At 36.5% G+C, this 24,322-nt stretch overlaps 1 protein-coding gene across 2 annotated transcripts in view; it reads left to right on the top strand.

Moving 5' to 3' along the window:
• The window catches only part of KCNN2 (potassium calcium-activated channel subfamily N member 2), a 76,631-nt gene that overhangs the window by 11,701 nt on the left and 40,608 nt on the right, over nucleotides 1–24,322 (top strand). For both annotated transcript variants that reach the window (XM_032676027.1, XM_032676028.1), the window contains exon 4: nucleotides 10,490–10,908. In XM_032676027.1, the coding sequence (XP_032531918.1) occupies nucleotides 10,490–10,908 (419 nt within the window). The remainder of the gene's footprint in view (nucleotides 1–10,489; nucleotides 10,909–24,322) is intronic.

The following is a 24,322-nucleotide window of genomic DNA, read 5'->3' as shown; positions in this document are numbered from 1 at the left end:
CACCAGTGACTTGTCTATGTATGTTGTGGCCGATAGCATCCTGTGTTAACTGCTGCACATCAGAATTTTTGCTGCTGTGGTCTGTCCTACTGAGCATGAGGGTTGTAAAAATAAAGCTTTCTAAACCATTTTGAATAGCAATTTTATGTTTAAATTGTGGATGATAAGGGGGTTGGCAGCAATCAGTGCAAACTTGTTTCATGTATCTAGTTTTCAGACATCTTAAAAAACCCAATAGCTTTGAGGATGAAGCATCTTTTACCTGATAGCTGCTGTAAACTCAACAGATTTGATGAAACTGTAATATTCAAATAATTAATGGGCAGCAAAAAGATCTTTGTGTGCTAAGACATATGCTAAGATTTTTTATTTTCCTGAGGAAGCAGCTGCAGTCATAATTAGTAGTGATCAATTAAAACCATATTTAACCTATAAAGAAATACAGGTAAACACCTGTAAATATACTCATGCCTATGTTCATTAACCTGATATTGAAAGCTGCCCTTTTTAAAGATACTTTAACTTAATCTTTGAAGCAGTTTTTATCTGCTGTATGGTTTAGTCAGAAGCTCACTTTAGGCCTTCATTAATAAAAGGCTGCTTTGTTGCTGCCCCCTCACAGTTTTACTTGTGAGGATGAATTACAGAGGCATTTCTTGCAGGAATCATAGAATCATTTAGGTTGAATAAGATCAAAACACTTGGCATTATTGCATGACTGTTTATCAGGATTTTTAAATACACAAGTACTTCTAACTCCATTCCACTTTTCCTTCTGCACAATATACTTTCCCTTATTTAAGTGGTCATGCTCTAGGACAACAAATACTTAGATTTTTGTATTTATGTATTGTTATGAACATACTCTTAAATGAAGTTCCTGGTTAAACTGTTTCTGACACAGTAAGAACACTTTACAGGGATTTTATAATTCCTGTGGTTCTGATGTGTACTCATCGATTGTCGTTCAAATAAAAATGTAATTGGTTTAAAAAGAAAATCAAACTTACTGAAGTATTCCTGAAGTATACTTGAAGTATTTATGTCACAAATAAATACTAAAGTAGAAACTGAGAAGACAGATTCTTGTGTATGTGATGTTTTGGTACCAGTCATTCCTTAAAAACAGGTTCCTTCGTTTAGAGTCACTGCTGTACTCCTTTGGCAGAATGAATGAGCTAACTCATCTTATCTAGCCTCACATTCAATGTTTCTTCCTTTAACTTCTGTTTCCCTTACAAAAATATTGCCAATTCTTCAGAAAATACATCCTTCTTTTTAATTGGTTCCAGTGTTCTTAGGAGTAATGAAACTGAGCATCCCTGAAGAGAGTGAGAGGTTTCTCACAGTGGCAGATGGCAGCTGTTTTGGGAGATGGTGTTTCTTTGTAGAACAAATTATTTTTAGTACTGAATGAAGAAAAACAAATCCTAAAGGAAGAATTGTAAAATAATTATTTAAAATTAATAGTATAAATATATTGGAATGTAGATGCTTCTCCCCAGCGAATTTTGTTTCTGCAAGAATAATACAGTATCAGAATTACTTTACTTCTGAGGTACTTGTAATGGAGAAAAACATAACATAGACCACTATGTTTCTTAGTAAATACATTCTAAATATTAGTTCTGTGAAATAGCGATTATTTTATAGGCAGATGTGCTATATTCTTTATATATGAAGTTTTGGAACTGCTGCTTCAGTGCAAAACTAAAATCATCCCTTATTTTGAAATCAGTGTTTTCATCCTCATGCTACCACGTTCAGTGTAGTAGTTGAAGCAGACCTAAAAGACTAGAAGAAATTTTTGAAGAGTTTTTTGCTGTTGTTGTTAGAGATTATTGTATTAGCATGGTTGTTTTTCCAGTGTGGTCATTTGTTTATATCTGTGAAAGTGGACTTAAGGAATGCATTTACTATTTCTTTGCAACCTTCCGCTTTAGGTGTAATAAATAGTTAATGTTCTGGTGCACTCTTTTAGCAGGGAAAGTGAGCCAGAGCAGGCCAGCAGAAGCAGAAGGTAGTGTGGGTTGGCAGCTGGTGGAAGCTGAACTCTCTGACAAGTTGTGGTGTGGTTAGGTTACATGCTGAAATGTTTCCTGAGGGCTGGCTATATCCCAATAACCTTGCTCAGTCCTTAGGTTCTTGCAGGGGTGTGTGGAGAGAGAAGGGGGGGCGAGGGGGAGTAGGGAAAGCTGATATTGAAAACTAGGTATCTTTTCCATCCCGTGGTCAATTGTAAGAAGTGCTCTTGTGGGTTGCTCTGGGTCACTCAGTGTATTCTTTAGTAACTATATCTGTTATGTAGTAACGTATATATTCTTTTTATTTTCTTTGTTATTTCTACTCTGCTTTTTAAATGGCAGAATAATAAATAGTATGAAAAAGATGAATGCTATTTTAGTGAACTGGTCCTATTTTCCCAGTTTGTATGTTTATGCAGGAGAACTATCTGAAATCACAGACTCAGAGAATCACAGTATAGTTAGGTTTGGAAGACACCTCTGGAGATTTCCCTGCCAAGACAGGGTCACCTAGAGCATGTGAGACAGGAGCATGTTCAGGTGGGTTTTGAATGTCTCCAGGGAGGGAGACTCCTAGGCAGCTTGTTCCAGTGCTCTACCACCCCCAATGTAAAGTAATTCTTCCTCATGTTGAGGTGGAACTTGCTGTGTTTTAGTTTATGGCTATTACTCCTTATCCCATCACTAGGCACCACTGAAAAGACTCTGGCATCATCCTCTCGACATCTGCCTCTGAGGTATGTATTGATGAGATCCCCTCTCTTCTCCAGACTAAACAGGCCCAGCTCCCACAGTCTCTCCTCATAAGGGAGATGCACCGGACCCCTCATCATCTCTGTGGTCTCCACTGAACCCTCTCCAATAGCTCCTTGTATTTCTTGAACTGTGAAGACCAGAATGGAACACAGTATTCCAGATGTGACCTCACTAGGGCTGAGCAGAACAGGAGGGTCACCTCCCTCAACCTGCTGGCCACACTGTTCCCGATGCACCCCAGGATCCCATTGGCCCTTCTGGCTGCAAGGCCACACTGCCGCCTCTTGGTCAACTTGTCATCCACCAAGATTCCCATGTCCTCTGCTCTCCAGTTGGTCAGCCCCAAACCTGTACTGGTACTTGGGGTTATTTCTCCGTGGGTACAGGACCCTACACTTGCCTTTATTGAACTTCATTAGGTTTCTCTCCACCCAGCTCTCCAGCCTATCAAGGTCCTGCAGAATGGCAGCACAGCCTTCAGGTGTATCACCACTCCCACCAGTTTTTCGTTCCTTCTCTGTTATTCTTCTTGCACTTAAGTTACATTCAGAGCTTTAATAAGTCATGTTGCTTCTGTGTCTGACTGGAGAACATTATTGACTGTCAATCCCAGGCACAAAACGTTTGGGAACTGCTGATGCTGGATGGAAGCCTTCTATGTGTGATAACTTAAGGAGCTTATTCTCATTGTATTTTAAGCAGCTGGAGTGGGTAGGATCTGGTATAATGAAATAGCTGTTAAATTAAGAGTATTTTAAAAATTAAGAAATATCTTTCATAGAAATTGACTGAGTAGAAACTCCTGATCCAGTCAGTTTAACTGAGTCGCTTACTGGTTATTCTGCTGAATATCTCAAATGAATACAGTAACCCCGAGTGGTGGACTTTTATTTATGGAGCTCTGATTTGTTTAAAGGTTCATAAAAATTCCTGTAACTATCTCTCTGTTGATTACTGATCTGAGGAAGCTCAGCTGTGGTTATTCAAGCAGGAGTCCAAACTGAATTGTACTAGGAGATCATATTGTGAAATACTTTTTTAATAATGAAAGTGAAAAAAAAATGGTTTTATATTAATTTTGTTTACAATCCACTCTATTAGTAATAGTGAACTCATTATCTAATTACTTTGACTTTTTTTTTTAATATAAGCTTGTGATGATTTCCTAGTTCAATCCATAATTATCTCAGGAAGTTCTTCTTCTCCATAGCATGTGCAAACAAGTCCTGATATGTTGGAATGTCTTTTTCTTTTTCCCCCTTTCTAGTCCTTGGATTTCAGTTCTTAGTACTATTACTGGCGTAGAAAGTTAATGGCATTTTCAGGAGCATCTCACCTTCTTTATGTCCCTGGAGCACATATATATACATGGACAGACCTATATGAAATGAAATTATGTACGTCCCAGCAATTACTGAGTGCTGTAATGGTCTTTTGACATAGTAGGCTGTCAGGGGTGTAAGCTCAAAGCCTGTAGTTGTTTGAGATGAAGAGCAGAGCTGAAAATCTGGCCAGTGCCATTTAAGAATATTGAGGGATGCTTCTGAACACCTTTAGAGAGAAAAAGCTATAGAAAAAAATACTGTCAGTATGTGGTTTAAACCAGAAGGGAAGTAGGGGTAGGCAGAATTTAACTGTGTGGGCTCATGCAGATTTTAACCCTGTGTTAGTTTATTTGATCATAAATTCTTTTCTTTCTAAAAGGTCTCCATTTTTCTATAATTTTCTGAGGGACAGAGACAGACAAACCTGTTAAGAGCATTGTTTAACACATATATGTTTTTTGAAATGGTTAAGGTTATGTGTGACTTGTCAGAGTAACCAAGATGTGTAGTTCAGATGTATTTTAATGTGAAGGTTTTGGTAATGCACTTCTGAAAATAGAGTTCACAAAGACTATAAATGCTCTGAGCCTCTTTTACATATCCCTTCCTGAGATGGCATTGTTTAAATGCAGTATTTGAGACAAGTATTTTGAGCCTTTTTAGCCACCATAACACATTAACATGAAGTTTGCTTTGCATGCATTGATGTACACAGTGTTTATAGCAAAATATTAATAATTCTGAAGAACTGATTTTGCAAAGAGATGCAAATTTAAATAAATATACTATGCAAATAATAATTGAAACTACAAGACTTTTGCAATCTGCTGTTTAAATTGACATGTTTATAGTCAGAAGGGGTATATGTGTTTGTGTGCTAGTGTACCTGTATAAGCAGTAGAGCAGTCTAGCTTCTTCATTTGAATGAATTAAACATATATCATTCAATAGATAGGTATATCCACAAGTTCTTGTTGATCAATTTTTAGTGACCTACTAGAAAGTTTGACTTCAACTCTAGATGTGAGAAACATTCTGGCAAATACAAGGTAGCTAATCCCTCATGTAATTTTGTGAACAAAGATATTGTTTGCCTTCTGGGTTTTGTGTGTAGAGGGCATTTGGTGCCTCATGACTTCACATATGTATTAAACCCACTAACATCTGTGCTCTGTGGCACTGTATTCAGGATGAGGAGTACAGCAGCTGCCAGGAATTCCTGCAGGCTCTCCAAGGTCAAGCACAGGCCTTTAGGTAATTTGCAGACCATTGGATTACGTGCCTTCTGATGATGTAAGAAGGTAATTTTCATCCTCTAGTTAGAGGCAACTGTGCTAAAGGCCTGAGATATCAATCTCCCATCACCATATGGTTTTAAATAATTCTTACTTAATGGGGTGTTTTGGGACAATGACTTGGCTATTTGGAGTAGGGAGACAAAAGCAGTATCTTCTTCCTCCCTGAGTATCATAATGGCTTTCTTTTAGTTGTGTAAATGATATTTTTGGCACTCCAAACTATAGAAAAATGCTCAAAAGTTTTGGTAAGTCAGCAGCCCCAGAGGCTATATTTTGCTTCTCTAAATTGTAGTCCCATCAGTTCTTTTATAAGGTTTCAGTGACTCCAGTATTTGACAATTTTAAATTTTGATTCTTAAATTAAACAATTGCAACAGTTTGCTTGTAAGTAACATTGATTCCATTTCTCCAAGGAATGCTTCCAGGACTACAGCTGATGCTGCTTTATCACTTTGTTGCTTCCTTTTTACTCCTGTACGAATGTATCCCCACAGTATTAGACCAGGGTAGCGTTACAGTTTTCAAACTTATTATTTTACCTATAAAGGTTTTTTAAAACAGACAAGTTTCCTTGTTCTTTCCATTCATTAACAACCTGTGGTAGCATGCTATGAAACTTTTTATTTACTAATGATTTAGAAAATTAACTTCTCTCCTTTTGTTTCTGTCCTTCATGGAGTCTGATCTAATTTGTCATTGAGTTCAATCTGTATACTTTGAATATGTTTCTCTTTTTTTCCTATGGTATTACATGAAAGATACACATGCCACATAAATATCTATGATATTATATTTATTTTATGCTTTTAATGTGTGGGATTAGAAATATCAAGTTCATTTGAAGTTAAAGATTGATTCTATATCTTATATTTACATACAATATGCATACATTACATGCATATATACATAGATAGATTACATGCATACATTACATGCATACATTACATAATTCCAAGTGAAAATAACTTCAGAATTTTTCATACAGAGTGCAGACTAAGTAAAGGTATATGAGAGTTCTGTATTTGAAGAACCTTGCAGTACACTGATGAAGTACTTGAATTAGATTTTAACACTGAATAATTACACGAAATTTGAAAGCTATGAATTGGCATAACATCTTTAACCTTGACTGGAGTTTGTCCTTCTCTGTGCAGGACTCAAAAGTATAGGAAAAGTTGTCTCACTCTTTTATTATGTTCTCTTTTTCTTGCTAGCATCGTACACAATTCAAATGGGGAGTAGTATCTTGAAATTAATGCATGGTTATTATAACAGGATTAACTGAAAGCATCTAAGACTGTGTGTAAATAACCTTTAAATTGTGCTGTTCAGCTGTCCTTTCTCATTTCCATTCATTTATGTTCCTCACTTTCCAAACTAGAAGTACCTAGCCAAGCACACAGGCACGCACAAATACCTCTGTATCTTACAAATTAAAAGGGAAACTTGCGTTTAGAAGATTGGATAATTGAAAGTATATAAAATGGACATGAAATCCTTTACAAATTTCTGTGTCATTTTCTTATGTCTGAACTTAATTGTTATTCAGAGTGTGTGTTAGAGGCCCATACATGTTCTAGAATGTTTGATGTCCATCATAGTTTGAATTTAGATGCAAAGAATTGTAAGGAAATCTACCTCATAAATGTGATTTTGAAATATTAATATTTTCATGGAATAGAAATTTTTATACTGGTCCTTTGTAATTTTTATACTGGTCCTTTGTAAATTTTTATACATGGTCCTTTGTAATTTCTGGTATTTTCTGCCTTTCATGTTTTCACCTCCTAAATCTCATTTTATGACAACTGAAGATATTATCACTTTAAAATACTATTTTCCTTAGAAGAAATTGGCTCAGCTAAGGTCAAGGGAGGTTGATAAAGATCTTCTGTGTCTGTAAGCATAACCTCTTCCACTGAGCACTACAGAGAAACTTCTTTCTGTGTAGCATGTTGGGTTTCCTTCTGCTGACAGGTGAATATGTTATCAAGTATATATTCCATAATGACATCTCAGTTTTTAAAAAACTGAGTGATAAAATAACATTTTCTTCTGTGAAAATTGTAAGATCAAATTTTAATGCCGATGTTTAACTCAGCATTCTTCTATTCTCATCTTTTAAACTGAACCAGTACCGAAGGTATCATTTTTCTTGAATTGACTTTCTACATATAGAATTCTTTTTTAAATCTGTGAAGATGGTAAGTAAAAAGGGAGGAGAAAAGACCATCGCCTTTTTCAGCAGATTTTAAAACTTTTTAACTCTGCCAGTTTGACATGTATTTGATATGTATCTTAGAATTGAAATATTTAAATCTGTTGTTAATTTATTCTTTGCTCTGGAAACCCACACAGCATTTGAGACATTTGATATTATCTCTCTTTTTCAGTCAAGCTGGTTTCAGTCAATCTGTATTCTGGGTGTTCTAAATACTTGGATCTCTTTGTAACTGATGTAGCACTTCTGTGATCTGACTGACAGAATTTATGGGCTAATTACAAGAATCAGATGCACTGGAGCCTTACAGTACTTTGGAAGTTTGGCCCTTAATACCAAATAGTGCATTTGCTAAGTGTAAACCAGCAGTGTTTTGGTAAGACAAACATACATACATAAATCAGCCTTCCAGTGTCAGTTCATGATTCTAGTATGCGAAGTTTGCGGAGAGACCAGAGGTGAAAGAAAGTATATGTGCTCATGTTGTATACATTGAATGTGTTTCTTTAGCTTAATTCAACACTGAGTGTCTCTGTCTTCAATAATATTGCAGTGGAGGTAGGAACTGTATCTAAGTGTGGTGGCTTGACCTTGGCTAGACCCCCACCCAGCCACTCTTTTGCTCTCCCTCCTCAACAGGACAAGGAGAGAAAATAAGATGAAAAAGTTTGTGAATTGAAATAAAAATGGGGAGATCCCTCATCAATTACTGGCGCTGGAAAAACAGTCGCAACTTGAGGAAAATTAATTTAATTTATTGACATTTAAAAGTAGAGTAAGATGGTGAGAAATAATGGCAAAAACCACGCTGCCCTACTCCACTCTCTCCAAGATGAACATCTTCACTCCCAACTCCTTTATCTTCCCCTGCATGAGTACAAGGGTTATGGGGAATGGGAGTCTCTCCGTGACAGTTTCTCCTTGCCACTCCTTTCTCCTCATGCTTTTTGTGTGGTCCAGTGTGGGTCCTCTCCATGGTCTGCAGCCCTTCAGGGTAAATCTGCCCCAGCATGAATCCTCCATGGGCATTAGTTCTTGTAAGGAGAATCTTCTGCAGTGTGGGCTCTCTGCAGGTGAGGTGACAGTTCCTTTGGGAAATATCCACCTTGTTCTGGAGTGGTCCTCTCCATGGGCTTCAGGGAAATACCTCCTTTAGCATGGTCCTCTCCAAAGCCTGCAGGGAAGTCTCTGTTCCAGTGCCTGGAGCACCTCCTCCCTTTCTTCTCTGACCTTGGCATTTCCAGCATTGTTTCTCACACTTTTCTCTCTCACTCCTCACTGCCTGGGCAGCATTTTGCCCTTTCTTAAATATGCTTTCACAGAAGCACCACAAGCTTCAATGGTGAACTCGGCTATGTCCTGCAATGGGTACGTTGCAGAGCAGCCCCTGACCTCTTTTTGCTGACACCACCCCTGCAGCCACCCCCAGTACCAAAATCTTGTCACTGACACCAACTGAAGTAAGATGGAGGGAAGGAACATAAAAAACAAGTCCACAAAGACATAAATTTATTTTGTTTTGTTATGCTCCTTACTATGGTTAACTTCTTTATTTCTTTTGGTATCAGTTCCACTATGATAAAGTTAATTTAAGGTTATCACTACTCTAAACGATTTCAGTAGAGCAATTTTATGAAAAACAAACTAAACGTATAGTGAGGAGGATGTAGAGTGTGTTTTTGATCACTAAAAAACACATACAGAGAAATCAGGCTTGTATTTTTAAACTCCTGAAAGATGGAAAGGGGCAGAGAGCAGTGCAGATGAGTGTCTTTTCCACTGCGTATATAGTGTTTAGGTTGCTGAATGTACTTTTCTTCCATTAGGGAGCACATTGTGTTCTTTGCCTTCTCACCCATCATTTTTAAATAATCCAATTTTAAAAATCTTGCAAAAGTATTTTTATTTCCTATTAACTATTTGCTGAACAGCCTTGTTTAGATTCAGACTGTGGTTGATGAGAAGGTCTTTTTCTGTCATTGAGATTGTATCTTCTTTTTACATATGGGTTATGTTCCTCTCTAAAAATTTGCCTATTTGCAAGTTCTTGCATATCTCAACTCTCTATTAGTGACAGGTGTTGTTTGATTAACTATTTATTTAGTAAATCATCAGGAACATAATTTACTAAACAGTGTGAAATGTTTTAGAACCTTTATTCTTGGATGGCAAGGTGAAGGCCTTGACTGTGCAACAACCAACATGTGCATTTAATTTTCAGCTACTAGTGGACATCACCCAGCTGCCTGGGCTACTCTGATATTTGCTGGACATTACTTTTCGTACTTTCACCATGAGATATCATTTTGAGTATTTGTACACTTTCTTACATAGTTTTACAGTTTACATGATTCAGTATTGGTATCTTAAAGTCAGCTGGGATGGTTCTATAATAGCTGTAATATCACCTTGCCTGAAACATGGATATGCTGTTGTGCAGGCTTAACATTGCATCTTTGAAAGTATTTTTAATTTGTATTTTAGATATCCATTCTGAAAACACTTAAATAAGTCTCAGTTTTATGAACTTAGAGTAAACAATTGATTTTGAATGAACAAGGCTTAATTAGTCCAGAATTTTATTTTATCAGAAATTACAGTTAAACAAAATATGAAGAATTCTTAGTAAATAATACATGAAAATTTAGCATCACGTGCAGTCTTAAAAATAGGTCTTGAAAAAATTCTTTTTGTCTTAACCAGAGTTATCTTTCTCTTCGCAGTGATGTAGTAATGTCATTTTCTGAAATGGCATACTTTTTTAGTGGTCATTGGCAGCTCTGAAAACTATGGTATTTTAAAATGGAATTATAACAAGTTTTGTTAATGATGTACTAAAGTTAACCTTATATTTTATTATTTCAGTTGTTCATGGTGGACAATGGAGCAGATGACTGGAGAATAGCCATGACTTATGAGCGTATTTTCTTTATCTGCTTGGAAATACTGGTGTGTGCTATACATCCCATACCTGGGAATTATACATTCACATGGACAGCCCGGCTCGCCTTTTCTTACGCTCCATCCACAACAACAGCTGATGTGGATATTATTTTATCTATACCAATGTTCTTAAGACTATATCTTATTGCCAGAGTTATGCTTTTGCATAGCAAACTTTTCACTGATGCCTCATCTAGAAGCATTGGAGCATTAAATAAGATAAACTTCAATACCCGTTTTGTTATGAAGACTCTAATGACAATATGTCCAGGAACTGTACTGTTGGTTTTTAGTATCTCATTATGGATAATTGCTGCATGGACTGTCCGAGCTTGTGAAAGGTAAGGTTGTTTTGTTTGTTTAGTTCTTTCTGTCTGTGTTTCTGTTTTTCCCTATTGTTTTGTCTCTTAAGTTTTGAATTTTTGGGACCTAAATATTTATTAGAATGGGGCTCCCTAGTCCTTCGTATTTTGAGTGGTGGGTGGTTTGTATTCTGTAACAGAGATTGTCAGGAGTTGTTTACCTTTTAGTCTGAAGGACTTCTGCAGAGAGGTTTGTGACCCACTGTTTACTGTAGATTACAATTTGATTTCGGTGTTTTGATATAACTTAAAACAGTGGAGAGATATCATAAAATGTATTTAAGAATAGTCGTTGATATTTTGCATTGATACTAATTTTCATTTATTTTGTTTGTAATATAAATCTTGTGAGGATAAAACAGGGGGTGTGTAATTTGAATTTTATTGTGCTGTTAAAAAAACCTTGCAAAATACTTTTGAGAGGTTGGCAAGATCAGTAAAGGAGAACAGGAAGAACACTTGCAGTAATATAACTCTTTCTTTCCTCCTCTGAAAATCAGAAAAAGTACATTTGAGAATCAGACTTCTGTTCATTTCCTCTAGTTTTCCAACCTCCCCTTCCCATTGACTTCAGTGTAGGTGCAGAATAAATGGCTATCAGTGTTGACAGCTTGAAATTTCTCAAACCTAGCTTTAACAAAAAAAGAAATGAGCTTCTGATTGCATAGAATTGCTTAGGGATATGAGATCGTTTAACTCTAAGAAGACAATTAGCATGATTCTCTATGGAAGATTTAATGCCTGGGACAGCTCCTGGATCTTGGAATGGATTTTCCTTACTGAAGCTGGAATATCATGAGCATATTTAAAGCATTTCTGCTGCTGGTTGTTGTCCATTTTATTTTTCCTGTTCCTTTCGGTGTCTGCCCATTTTAGAAGCAGTTTAGGGGAGTTACTTGTGACAGCAAGCTGATTTAAATCAGCAGTTAAATTGCACACCAACTGTTCTGCTTTTGTTACTTTTGTAAATTACTTCTTGCATTACTTCTCAACTTGTTAAAAAGAAAAATATCTGATCTTATAAACCGAGTGTAGGAATCATGTTGTTGTAGTTTTATTGTTAAAATTGCTAGAATTGTGGAGTGTGTGGAATTTGTTACAGTAGATGCTTTATGTCAATGTCTTTACATCGTATTACAGCAAGACTAATAATTTCAGAGTATTCTGAAAACCCCGTGTTAAGAATAACATAATTTCAAAACATTCCCCATGGTGCAGCAGAGGAGCACCCTAGATTTTGACTCAGTCTATAGTAGCTGTGTTATAATAAGCGCGTTCTTATTTCAGATGTAATTGACTTCTGCAAAGTATCTCCTCTTTGTCTCATATTCTTGGCTTCTGTTCCTGCCAGGTTTTTTCAATAGAGTTACTGCTCAGGAATTCTCGAGTGTCTACTCAGGCATTTCCCAGACTGTCACTTCTTAAGTGATTTTGAATAACTTAAGCATCCACTGCTATCACACTTTTACATGTAACTGGTGGTGATAGTTTTTATTATTCAACATTAAATAATTATTGTGTTATTAACTTTTTAATACATGTGCATTCAAAATAAGCTTATAAAACTTGTGCCTCTCACAGGGAAAATTACTGAAAAATAGCAACTTCTGTTTGATACACATTTGTAAAACATATTTATTTCTCTTATATAAAGATGGCTGGACAAGAAGAATAAGAATAAGAATAAAAGAAACAAAAACCATCTCATCCATTTTCCAGTCAGGGAGAGTGAAGGCAACACTCCCATAAAGTTTTGATTTTGTGTGTTTATTTGTATTTGGAAAGTGACACAATTCTGCATCACTGTGATCCTGGGAAGAAGGTTATTTATTTGGTCAGATAAACTGAACTCAGGGTTGCAAAAAGCTGAATTTTCTTCAACTCTCTGCTAAACTAGTAATGGATTTTTACTTTGCAGTTGCTGTTCTTGAAGTGACTGTAATGGTTTGGATGCTAGGCTGGATAGCTACAGACTCCTCTAAAACTGAAACAAAAAACAACTAAAAGCAAGTTAAATATAGATGTGAGCATCAGATTAGTATGTCCCTAGCATAATTACCTTCTGTGAGTGGAGTCCAGTCCAAGGTTATTTTCCTTCGCATTTAAAAAAAATGATTAATTTTATGTTTCAAAAACACAAAATGGGATGTATTTTCGCCTTGGGAATTAGATACTTATGTCATTCATGCTAACTGCACAGCCAGTTTTGCATGTTTTGACTCAGATTTTTCCTTTGAGGGAAAAATGTTTGTGTTTTGCCAAATGAATGATACTGGCTATGGATACCAGTTAATCCTTAGTCCATCAAAAATAGCTAAATCCATGGCCATAGAGAAGTACCTTTTTAAAAAAAATCTTTCAGAGGAAAACCGGAAACCCCCACACATTGGAATGCTCTTAACACTCTGCCAATTGAAACTAAACATCCCTTTTTTGCATGGCTGGGAATAGATACAATAGCCATTTATCATGAGAAAGGACAAATATGGCCACTCAATCCTTTCTGTGCTGTGTAGAGATCATAGTCCTTAGAAGGTGTCTTCTAAGATCTTAGTGGCTTTGATTTTCTCAGTAGTTAAAAGTTGAGTTTACAAAAATACATTTTTTTTCAACTGCTCTTAAATTGATCTTTTTCTTAAATTTAAGTAGAGGTTTTTTGGGGTTTTTTTTTGCAATAGACTATTTTATGTACACAAAATTACCCTGAAAATAAATGTTATCTTGGAAGGAGTATTTGCTGTTCCACTTGAGAATATATAGGAAAACATAATGAATTTTGATACATTTAACAGAAATTAGGAATTTGGTTTGATAAGGGATGATTTACATTAATGAAATCTGATAGTGTTAAATATTTCTCTGCATCACTCTATCACCAAGCTCAGCAAGTTTCTATTGTACAGAAGCTTTACATAAAAGTTTACCCTAGTGGTTTTAGTATTTCTTTGTTGTATTCAATCATTTAACTGACTATCCAAATTGGAACAGGATGATGGTGATAATATTTAATAGGTTAAAATATTGGAATTTTTTAATTTCAATAGAAAATTGAAATGTGACAATTGAATAGGAAAGATTCTCATTCTATTCTATGTTCTCAGTGAGGAGAAAAAATTGAAGTAGGCAGTGCCCTTTACTGTGAAGTTGTGTGTGCTCAGCAAAAGCTGTTGCTGCTAAATGACAGCCTGATTTTGAGATTGTTCTTCTATTGGAAGTCAGGCTTTTCTTATTGCAGGCTGTCCTGGGAATAGGAAGGGAAATTTGGAAGCACTGATTTTCATAGTGAGGAAGGTAACATCATTATTCATCTCTCTGAAGACAACCCTATAGAGACAGGTCATGGGTTGAGCCAGGCAAGTCGACTGCCTGAAAAAAGACTGGTCATCTGACTGATCACTTGATATACACTGAACTAAGACAGGGCATGTGTCTTTCTCAGTGCCTTAATGTCTGTATTGTTAGCTCCCAGAATGCTAATTATAGCAAGTGACACTTTGGGTTGGTGAGCAAGGTATTTTCCAGAACTTCAGTATAAGGTCATCCATGAGGGCAGAATGTGGTACAGATAATGGTGGTGGACAGCCAACTGAGTATAAATGGGTTGCTAGGGCTACAGAGTGATCTAGCTGAGGAAATCTCTAAAGAAAAGGTAGGGAAAGCATGAAGTGTTGAATGCACAGTGCCAGAAGCTCTTACTGGTTTATTGCTCAAATTTTTCTGTCTGTTTTGAGGGGAAGATTACATTGCATAGGTTTTAATATCTACCTTCTCGTTGCCAGCATCCATATATTGTTGTCTGTCATATATGGGCTTCATAATGAAAATCTAAATTTTTTGTTAGATCTAACTCAATAGATTTTTGACTATGTTACTTTTATATATGAATTATAAGCCCTGCAAGCAACTTACTTTTTGCAGTCTCCCACACAGATCTTGTTGCTGAAAATAGCTCTGTGCATGGTCATCAGTTGTTTATAGCAGTAAAAATAGAAAAGTTTGATTTCTTAAGAAAAAGAAAGTTAATGTGTATAGCATTATGTCATTGAAAAAGCTGACAAATTTGCTTCACTCTTCTGTAGAACTGTCTCTGCTGTGAGAAGTGTACTGGAAGGTAGTCGCTCATGTTGATTTGTTATTTTTTCTATGTGAAGGAAGAAAGAACCTTGTTTTCTGTATACATGGCAATAATGTGCCCATGTATCAAGGCAGTATGAACTACATGTGCCCGTGTTACACTCTTGTACATCCAGGCAGCTCATATCACATGCCCAGAGTTACTGTGGATTTGCAGCAGCAGAACTGAAAACAGATCTGGATTTTCTTCTTCTGCAGAGAGCACGTTTTTGGCACCATCTTTGGTTCTATTTGCACCTCTCTCTAACTTCTGGCAATGAAGTCAGTTCAGATTGAGTGGTTTGTTTAGTCAGCATTTCTTTCTTCTGTCAGGTTATGCTGTGTATTCTTTCCTTGTTTTAATAAAAACAAATTCAAACAAACAAAAAACCACACAGAAAAAAAATCCATCAGTATGTGAAGGTGAAATCCTTTTCTGCTTTTTGCTAATCCTCGTTTTCTACAAATAAATATCTGTCTTATTTGTTGGAAATATGATGCCATCACAAAGTTTCCAGTAAGCAGGTCACACATGACAACTGGGAGGCAAATGGTAAGAATTCATTTGATACAAGCAAGTGGATACATTGACACTTTCAGTTGTAATTCATTCAGGAAAAAATGTTTCTTAGCTATCTTATTTTCTCTCAATATTTATTTCAGTTATTTACTTGTCTTGAGGACCTTATCTGACATTGTACACTGCACACATACTCCCAGGTCCACACTCCTGTGGAAATTGCTTTTAGCATTCTCTGCAGTGCTATTGTGAAGGTTCTTTTTCTTCGTTGGAAAAACCCCAAAACCCAAAATAAACAAACAAACAAAAAACCCAGCACCACCAAATAAAAACAACCCAAGCCTGGATATTTAATTTTAAACCTATTTTTAGCCTCAGAAGGTCAGAAACAATGACATATTATATTTATTTTTTTCAGTCTCATGACTGTCAACAGATCAAATAGTGTTTATGTGTGGACAGTACTGTCTGTTTATCATGGTTCTTTACCTTCACTTGGCTCTAAGCTCACTAAAACTAAATGTGCTACTTGCAGTCGGGTTTCTCCAGTGGTGGCAAAAGTTAACTGTTAAATATTCAAAACAACAGTGAGCAATGATGACCCATCATCATCCTGACTTGCACCTGTGCCGTGAATGAACGGTTCTCTGCCTATTAGTTTTCATTCCTGGTTTTGCAAACTGAGTGCAGATTAACTGTAAATGTTAGGTTACTGTTTTATAATATTTAAGTCTCAAAGCAATTAATAACTAAAACCAGATGTAACAGGTTGCATTTTTTGTTGCAATTGTTATCAATAGACATCAAATCTATTGTTTTTTCCAACAATGAAGGCAACAAGGGAGTCTGTCACACTTGTTCTGCTGCTGCTTGAAGACAGAACAGTTTATGTACATTTAAGGGAGTAAGCACAGGCACCTATTCTAATGCATGTAGAGTTTGATTGCTGTTCTTTTAAATTCATGTTTTACTTCCCTTTGGAGTAATGCTGTTTGTGTATTCTCAGCAAAATAATTTTGAGAGTATAAGTAAGCATGTACTCTTCAGGTTTGTTTGGGTTATTAGAATTAGCCTTATAGATATGGAAAGTAGCAATAGCTTGTGCAGTGTCAGTGGATATAGTCATTCCTTCACAAAAATGTATCAATCCAAGGTAGATTGGTGGGTCTCTAGTCGAAAAATAGCAGACCTAACTTTGAGGAAAATAGTGCAAAAGAAAAAAAGTTAAAAAACAAGTGAAAAAAATCTCCTTGCTTACTGAAAAAAAGATTTTATATCTGTTTTTCAGGGTCATCTAACTAGACTAGGAAAACTTTTTTTTAGGTTAAATTCCATCTTTTTTTTACAAAGGATATATATGTACAATGGTTGTAGAGCAGAATGAAGTTCCAAGAATGGTGAACAAAGTAAGAACTATTTCTGTAAATAGAAAAGTCAGAAGAGAATGAAAATAGTTACAGATGAGTACTTACCTGTTATTAAAGACAAAATGATTTTTTCATTAATCTTCAATCTATAAAACATAATTGAGGGAAGAATCTTTGTTCTGGTCAGTAAGAATGATTGTACACATTCCAAATTCCTTCAGATAGGAAAGCAATTTATGGAATTTTTTTTATCATTATTTCTTTACTGGATCCAAAGTTACATCCTCTGATCCTTGTATTTTTAAATGTGGTAGATAATTTTATTCCTTAATTTTAATCAGTGCTTTAAACTATTCAGAATATTTTACTTCAAAATGAGTCAGAACTATTTCCCATAATACTTCCAAAGCAGTTCCTAGAAAAAAGGTCATATTGAAGCAAAAAACAATTTCTTGTCACTCAAAATATAATTTGTTGCTCCAATAGTTTAATGTGTTTGAAAAATGCACCCTGAAATGTGAATTTAAGCTTTACTATTGATTTTCTTTTGCTTCTTGATCTGATGAGCAGGGCACAGTGAAAAGTTCAGTCCATGGTTGTCACTTCAGTGCTAATAAACAGCCAATATGCTGACTGAACTCTGACCTCAATTATTGAAGAATTGCTTTTACTGGGAATTTACAATTCTATGCTAGAAATTCAAATCTATAGGGTCAATAACAGTATATAGATAGTGCTGGGGAATAACACAGTTTAGGGGAATTAGAGATTTTATGGAGGGAAATATAAACAGGTGCTTTTTCAATATTTTATATGTTCTTTATTTTCCTTTTCTCTGATCCTTACCCTCTTAACTTGTTGTCTCAAACATTGAGATTTTGGGGTTTTTTTGCTTGGGTAGTTTTTTTTCTTGAAGAGTTCTAAACTCTTTCTTGAAGGGTTCAAAATCAGCTTTACTTTTTACTACAGCTGTTCTTGAGAAAGTAGGGGATTTGCAGCAAATTGGTAATAAATATTGCAGAGACGTCACACTAGTGGCCAAGCCATGCTTACAATTTTTGCATATAGTTAACACATGTATGGGAAGTACAGCAGATCTTTACTACCTATAGAGCTTTACATATTTATAGGTTATTTTAGTTTTTATCTGGTAGTTTGCTACTGTTTTTTTATGCAGAGCTGAAAAAGCCTTATATTGGAACTACTTATTCATACGATCCCAAACAGTGTCACCTTCAGTACTATTCAACTATGTACAAAAAACCATAATCCTTACGGAACCATTTGATATTCAAATCTATGACAAAGTTTAACAGCAGTTACAGAGAGCCCTAACTTTATATCATGCTGCAGACCAGTGACCAGTGAGGGAGAATGTCCCATCACTAGGGCATTATTGAGGATATATCCCTTCTTTGTCATTATTGATGATATCTTGAGGTGAGAAATGGCATCTTCTTTCTCTTAGTCATAGTAGAAAAGGGCACAGTTCTGCCTGCATGACTTGATCTGTCTTGCTGAATGTAAGAAATTAGTGCTGCAGAAAATAGGCACTACCAAACTGGAGTGATGTGTATGGCAAGGATTAGGGAGTCTTACCTTGACATGATACCCCCTGCAGCAGTCTGTGAGAGGGGCATGCTTGTCACATGCAGCTGTCTCTGAAGAGTCAGGCCGAAGGTTGTGTCTATCGCTTTTTTTTTCTGTTCTAAGAAACTCACCCTTAGTATTTGTATTTCTTTCTGAAGTGCTTTTATATATTAAAAAAAGATTGTTAGTCAGAGGAAGAGTGTCAGAGTGGTAGAAGGAAGTACATTTTGCCTTCTAAATTCATTGCAAGTGACAAGGCTCTTCCCTGTTTTGGCACAAAACCCCAGGAATTCTCATATCCTGATATTAGTATTTTGGAAAAACTTCAATGGTATTTCTGGACTGAAATCCAGACTCCTTTTCATTTTATTTATACTGATGGTCCTGGTTAAACCCCAACCGGCAACTCAGCCTCCCAGAGCCATTTGCTCAATTTTCCCCCAGTGGGATACCCTTCATTCAAACATTTGTAGTGTGTTTTAGAGGTTTGTATTTGGTCAGCTGAATCAGAAAAAATGCATTAAGTTTTTAAAAGATGTTTGTTCTCCTTTTTTCTCCTCAACTATCAGTGGGGTGTGTCTGTGTTCCTGGGATCTCACTGTTCTCAGTTGTGCAGTGCTCAGTAAGAATGATTTTGGAGTTAGGGCCATGATACATCACTTTCTTCATATTTTAACTGTGCAAGTGTTGGTGTGTATTATCACCTACATTTGTGTTTCTGAAAACAGTGTTGTTATACTAGTTCAGAGCTTATAGGCTGATCAATCAAGAACATTCCTCAATTAGAAAATAGAACGTGAATCTACTTGCAGTTGTTTTTCTCTAAAACTGATTGATATCTAATATTTCTTTTTAAGCCTTGTTCTGTGGTAAATGAAATCCATGGGCAGAATTTCTATGGGTTTCCGCAAGAGTGGTTCACTGAATTGAAGTATATTAATGGAAAACTGAAGCTATCAGTGCAATGTGAATTGGACAAGCATCTTGGATTATTTAAGTTGCAAGCTTCTGTGTTGGGGGTTGTCTTTGAACTGTGTTTGCACACTGCTTAGCACAGTGGTATCAAAGAATAGCACTTACATATATGATATTGCAGTACTAGTAAATGTAATACTTTCTATTGAGGAAAAAAAGGAGCTAAACACTTCTGAAAATTGGTGGTGTTCAAATGAAGATGAATACCTAGAGCAGTTCAAGAGGAACTGTTCAGTTTTGATCAATGCTGACCGTGCTGACAGCTCGTGCTGAGAACACTGCCCAGGCAGGAGTCACACCCTGCTGGCTGGCTTGTTTTCCCTGCCTACTCACTGCCCATGTGGAGCAGCCTGAGGTGAGAGCCTCTGAGGTCTCACTTGCAGAGAGGAAGCTTTGTTCATGTCAGTTTGGTGGTGGGGCGTTAAAGTCCACTATCTAGTAGGATCAGTGACCTTGTGCTGCTGTTAGGTGTGTGCAGGCACTGTGCACAGCACTGCGCTGCAGTCGTACATCAGGCTAAGCTGGAAAGGCCTGGCACTAAACAGAGGTCTCTGTGCTGTACTTTCCTACAGGGTGTTTGTGACACGGGGCTTAAGTGCATCTTCTGTTGCCAGGCTTGACAGCAAAAGAGACCAATCCCTAATCACTGGGAAGGTGCAATGAAAGTAAAAAGTACTACAAATGTTCCAGAGTAGCAGCTACCTAAAATAAGAACACACACAGTAATAGAGGGTGGCAGTGGCATGGGGCTGGTTTGAAACCTGATGCAGAATCTGTGGAAGCCCGTGGGCTTCCATTAGCTCAAAGGCCTTCGATGATGGGGCTAAAATGATTGCATCCTGCCTGTGCAATCATGCAAATCATGCCAAGTTGTTGGGATGAGCTTTGCTTACAAACTTAAGTATCAGTGTCAGTAATTGTATACAGCTCTGAAAATAGGTTTTGCAATACTGGAAAATAGGGGTGCATGACAGAAAAAAATCTGCAGCACTCTTACTGGCATGAATGTGCATGAAAATCAGTGTTATCATCACCTCAGAATGTCTATCTGAGTGCACTTCTGTGTAAGAGAAAAGAAAAAGAGAGAGAAGAATATCTGCCAATAACTGTGAATAACATAGCTGTTTTTTTGGGGGGAAGGGTTGTTTGTTTTCAAAAGTTTTATTCAATCCATTAATTCACTAAATACTGATAACTTTGACTTACAAAAGACTACTTAAAAGGTGAAAAATAGCAGTAAAAAACTGTATGCTGTCTTTGAAGCAGTAAAACATATTGTGATACATAAACAAGAAATGGCAGAATTATAAAATCTGTAGCTGTAGAACAGAAGATTTTTATTAATATTAATGTTGATGTGGTGTTCTATGATAAACATGGTTACCTGAAAGTGTACACAAATTATTCACTTAATATAAAGTGAATAGAATTAATAGTGTGTATGCCAGAATTGCAAGACTGTCTGTCCCTGTCTTAGGAATGCAATGATGTGTTGTTCAACAGTGCTTATTTTGTTACAATAGTGTAATAAAGCAGGCCATGATAATGCTAAAGAATATTCTTAATAATTATAAACCTGAGTAGATACAAATGTAGTTCTATAGTTTTTGTTTTGTCTCATTAGACTGGCTGCATTAAAAATATTTTGAATTTTAGGCAACCTTGGAGTCAAAGCAGAAAGGTTTTATAAACCTAGGAATTGAGAGTTATGTGTAAGACTGACTAAATGAACTTAATCTTTCAAAGATCGGGATTGTATATAAGATTGGGATACTAAAGTCTCTCTTTTCCAGACCCATCTCTGCAATTCAGGGGTTCTCACTTCCTACATTTATGCTTCAATTTCCTTATCTGTAATGCTGTAATCCCTCTTTTGGGGCAGATAATTCAGGCATCTTCAAAAGGAACTCTACGAGCAGGGTGTGTGCAGCTTGAAAGTGCAAAACAGTTATTACTTACTATAAGTAAACCACCCAAAGGCTAAGCTGAAATTTAGTGAATTAGTTGACCAAACATTAGGACATTCACCATCCCAGTAAGAAACCAGAGACTTTGCTGGCCATGCAGGAGTGAGCTGGCAGTGAAGGTCTGGCCTCTACAGCTCCTTTGTGCTGCTGCATTGCCACCTCTTGCCGTGCTGCTGAGGTATTGAAGGTTGGAAGGTCCTCTCTGGCCCCAGTCAGACCAACCAGCCTGACTGGCCTTCTGTTTTGTTGTTGGGCGGGGTTCGTTCTGTCTTTGTGGTTCTGGTTTTTTGTTGTTTAGTTTTTGTTGGTTGGTTGGTTGGGTTGGGTTTTTTTTTAGGGCTTTATACCTTTCATCATTGGGAATGACCTCCAATCCTTGAGCTACAGACCATACCTCTCAAGGAGAGGGGTAGTAGTTCTTTTTAGTTTAAGCAAAATTTAGTGAGTATTACCCAAGGCACTGCTTGGTTATGCATAGCCGTTTTGGAACATGGTTAAACATTTGCGTCTTGCTACTTGAGCACAGTAGCTGAACTCTGATTTTATTTCACCCTTGTATCTTTGGCTGTGTGTTCCATTATAGGATCAGAGGCAGACTAAGACATAAGGGACACAGTTTCAAAGTAATGTGCTTCTATCAATGCACAGTAGAGCAAACAGTTAAGCAGAGATGTGACTAAAAATCTTGAAAAGTTTGGGACTCAGCTGTCAGAACCTGTATGGTTGAACTGTAACTTGGTGATCTCATGCTCTCTAAACTAGTTAGTTTGTGCCATGAAAATCCATGCTCCGGAATGGGTACTGATGGAATAACTGGGTAAATTGTCAAGGAGTTCTGTGATATGGAAGTATTATTTTTCGTAAGACTTTAACCAGTACCTAATTATTATCTTTAAAGTCTATGATCCTTTTAATAAATACGGAAGAGAGACCTAACAGGAGTACTTTGTCTTTGCTTGCAGAAAGAGCTATGAACCAGTAATGCTTTTCTGCCCATAGTTTCCTTTCTTTTAGCTGTCCCATATGATCTGAATGTTTTTTAAATGAAATGAAACATCAAATAGTCAAAATACATTGTTGCCTTAGCTGCTGTAAAAATGTTAAACAGAAGAATTTTTTTGAAGAAGGAAGAAACAATATCTTAGTCTCATTGCAACTTAATGCTGATTGAGGAGAGAAGAGGATTTTGGCTGAGCATGTTTTCCTTTTTTGGCTTGTTTTCTACTGCTGTTGCCTCTCTTGTAGATATAGGATAGATATAGGACATGAATTCTAAAGGGAAGATGCTACTCCCTTGGTCAGCTCTGGCAAAAGTATGGCAGAGTATGGAAGGTATTTTGGTTAATAATCAGTCGTGTCAGAAGGATCATCAGCTTTGTTTTGAATTCAGTAGCTGGCTCTAGTACATCTGAGGGAGAAACTTAAACATGGGTTTGTAACACATTGGCACACCAACTGCTGGGCTTGCAGTGGGATAGGAGACTGTTGAGTTTACTCTGGTGCAGGTGCTGTTTGGAAAGTGCGCCGTCAAGCTTCAGTCTTACTTTTGGTGGGTAGAGGGATGACATTAATCTTTTCCCTGTGTCCTTCAGTCATTGTGTTCTTTGTTGTTATTGAATAACCTAAATTTACCAGTTTGTAGACACTCTAGTTTAATTGGCCTGACCTGAGAATTGTCTGGAATATTTTTCTTTCTGACCTTAGTATCAGTCCAGGGGCTGGACTACATGTTTTTGGGCATGCTGCAGTAGTACATGTGGGAAACAACTTTGCAAATGATTTCTATTAATAGCCTTCTGATTAAAAACAGTTTATCTTTCCACTACATTTCAGAAAGAAGATAGTGAAATGTTCTAATTCCTTAGGTTAAAGGTGACCTCTTATTATTTCATAAAGAATGCAATGGATGTAACTGGCAAAGCTTCTCACAGTCTGAAATTAGAGATGCGACATTGCCTGAAATTGAACAGAGATTTCAGATCAAGTATTCATGCCCAAATATCTTTTCCTTTTAACTCTCTTTTTAGTCATTCATCTTTTCAGAAAATCATCATACACCTTCAGACTAATGAGCTTCTAAAATGTAAGCCCGACTGTTTAAACTTTGATGTTAAATTGCAGTCTTTCACAGTTGCTTTTTTCCAAGGTTTTCAAAGGGAAATTATATGTTACATTTAGTTAATTGAACACCAAAGATACTTGTCAGCTCTCAGTAATACCTGCAGCATTAATTTTCTTCCTTTCCTAAGCCTACAAGCATTTAACAAAGGTTATGCATGGTAATTCTTGATAATACTGCTTTAAGAGTGGTATTTGCTCCTTGCAAGCAGATCACATCGGTGTTGCCTTCCTCATTCTTTGTGTGCTGGGAGGCAGAAGACCTGCTGACGCAATCAATGTACCACAGCAGGACACTGTTGTCCTTTGATGATTGTATTTCTGATGTCAAGGAGTGTGATATTGCTTGATTTTTAGAAAATGAGTTCTAGCATAACAGGCCAAGAAGCAAATGCTGTGTTCTGGTGTTCTAGTGTGTGCTGGAGACACAGTAATCTCTACTACACCTTCTATCAGTTCATTTTCATTTTTTTCGAAGGAAAATAAAAATTTAGACTAGAATAATGTTAGCACAATTTTAGTAGGAGCAACCTTAACACTTTGCTGTTATTGAGGTAAGTGGCAGTAGCATTCTTGATAGTATAGAACACTGAGGCAAATGTTTTAGTGTACCAACAAAAGTATACTAAATATATGCAAATAATTTATAAAGTCCTAAAAGCATTAAATAATGCAAATTTTAGTGGCAAATTGCATTATTTAGTGATATAGAAGATGTTCTGTTTGTTGGAAATACAGAGCAT

This window comes from Chiroxiphia lanceolata, chromosome Z (assembly GCF_009829145.1).
Source record: "Chiroxiphia lanceolata isolate bChiLan1 chromosome Z, bChiLan1.pri, whole genome shotgun sequence".
In the NCBI taxonomy this organism is placed as follows: Eukaryota; Metazoa; Chordata; class Aves; order Passeriformes; family Pipridae; genus Chiroxiphia; species Chiroxiphia lanceolata.
This window is presented reverse-complemented; position numbering and strand designations above follow the sequence as displayed.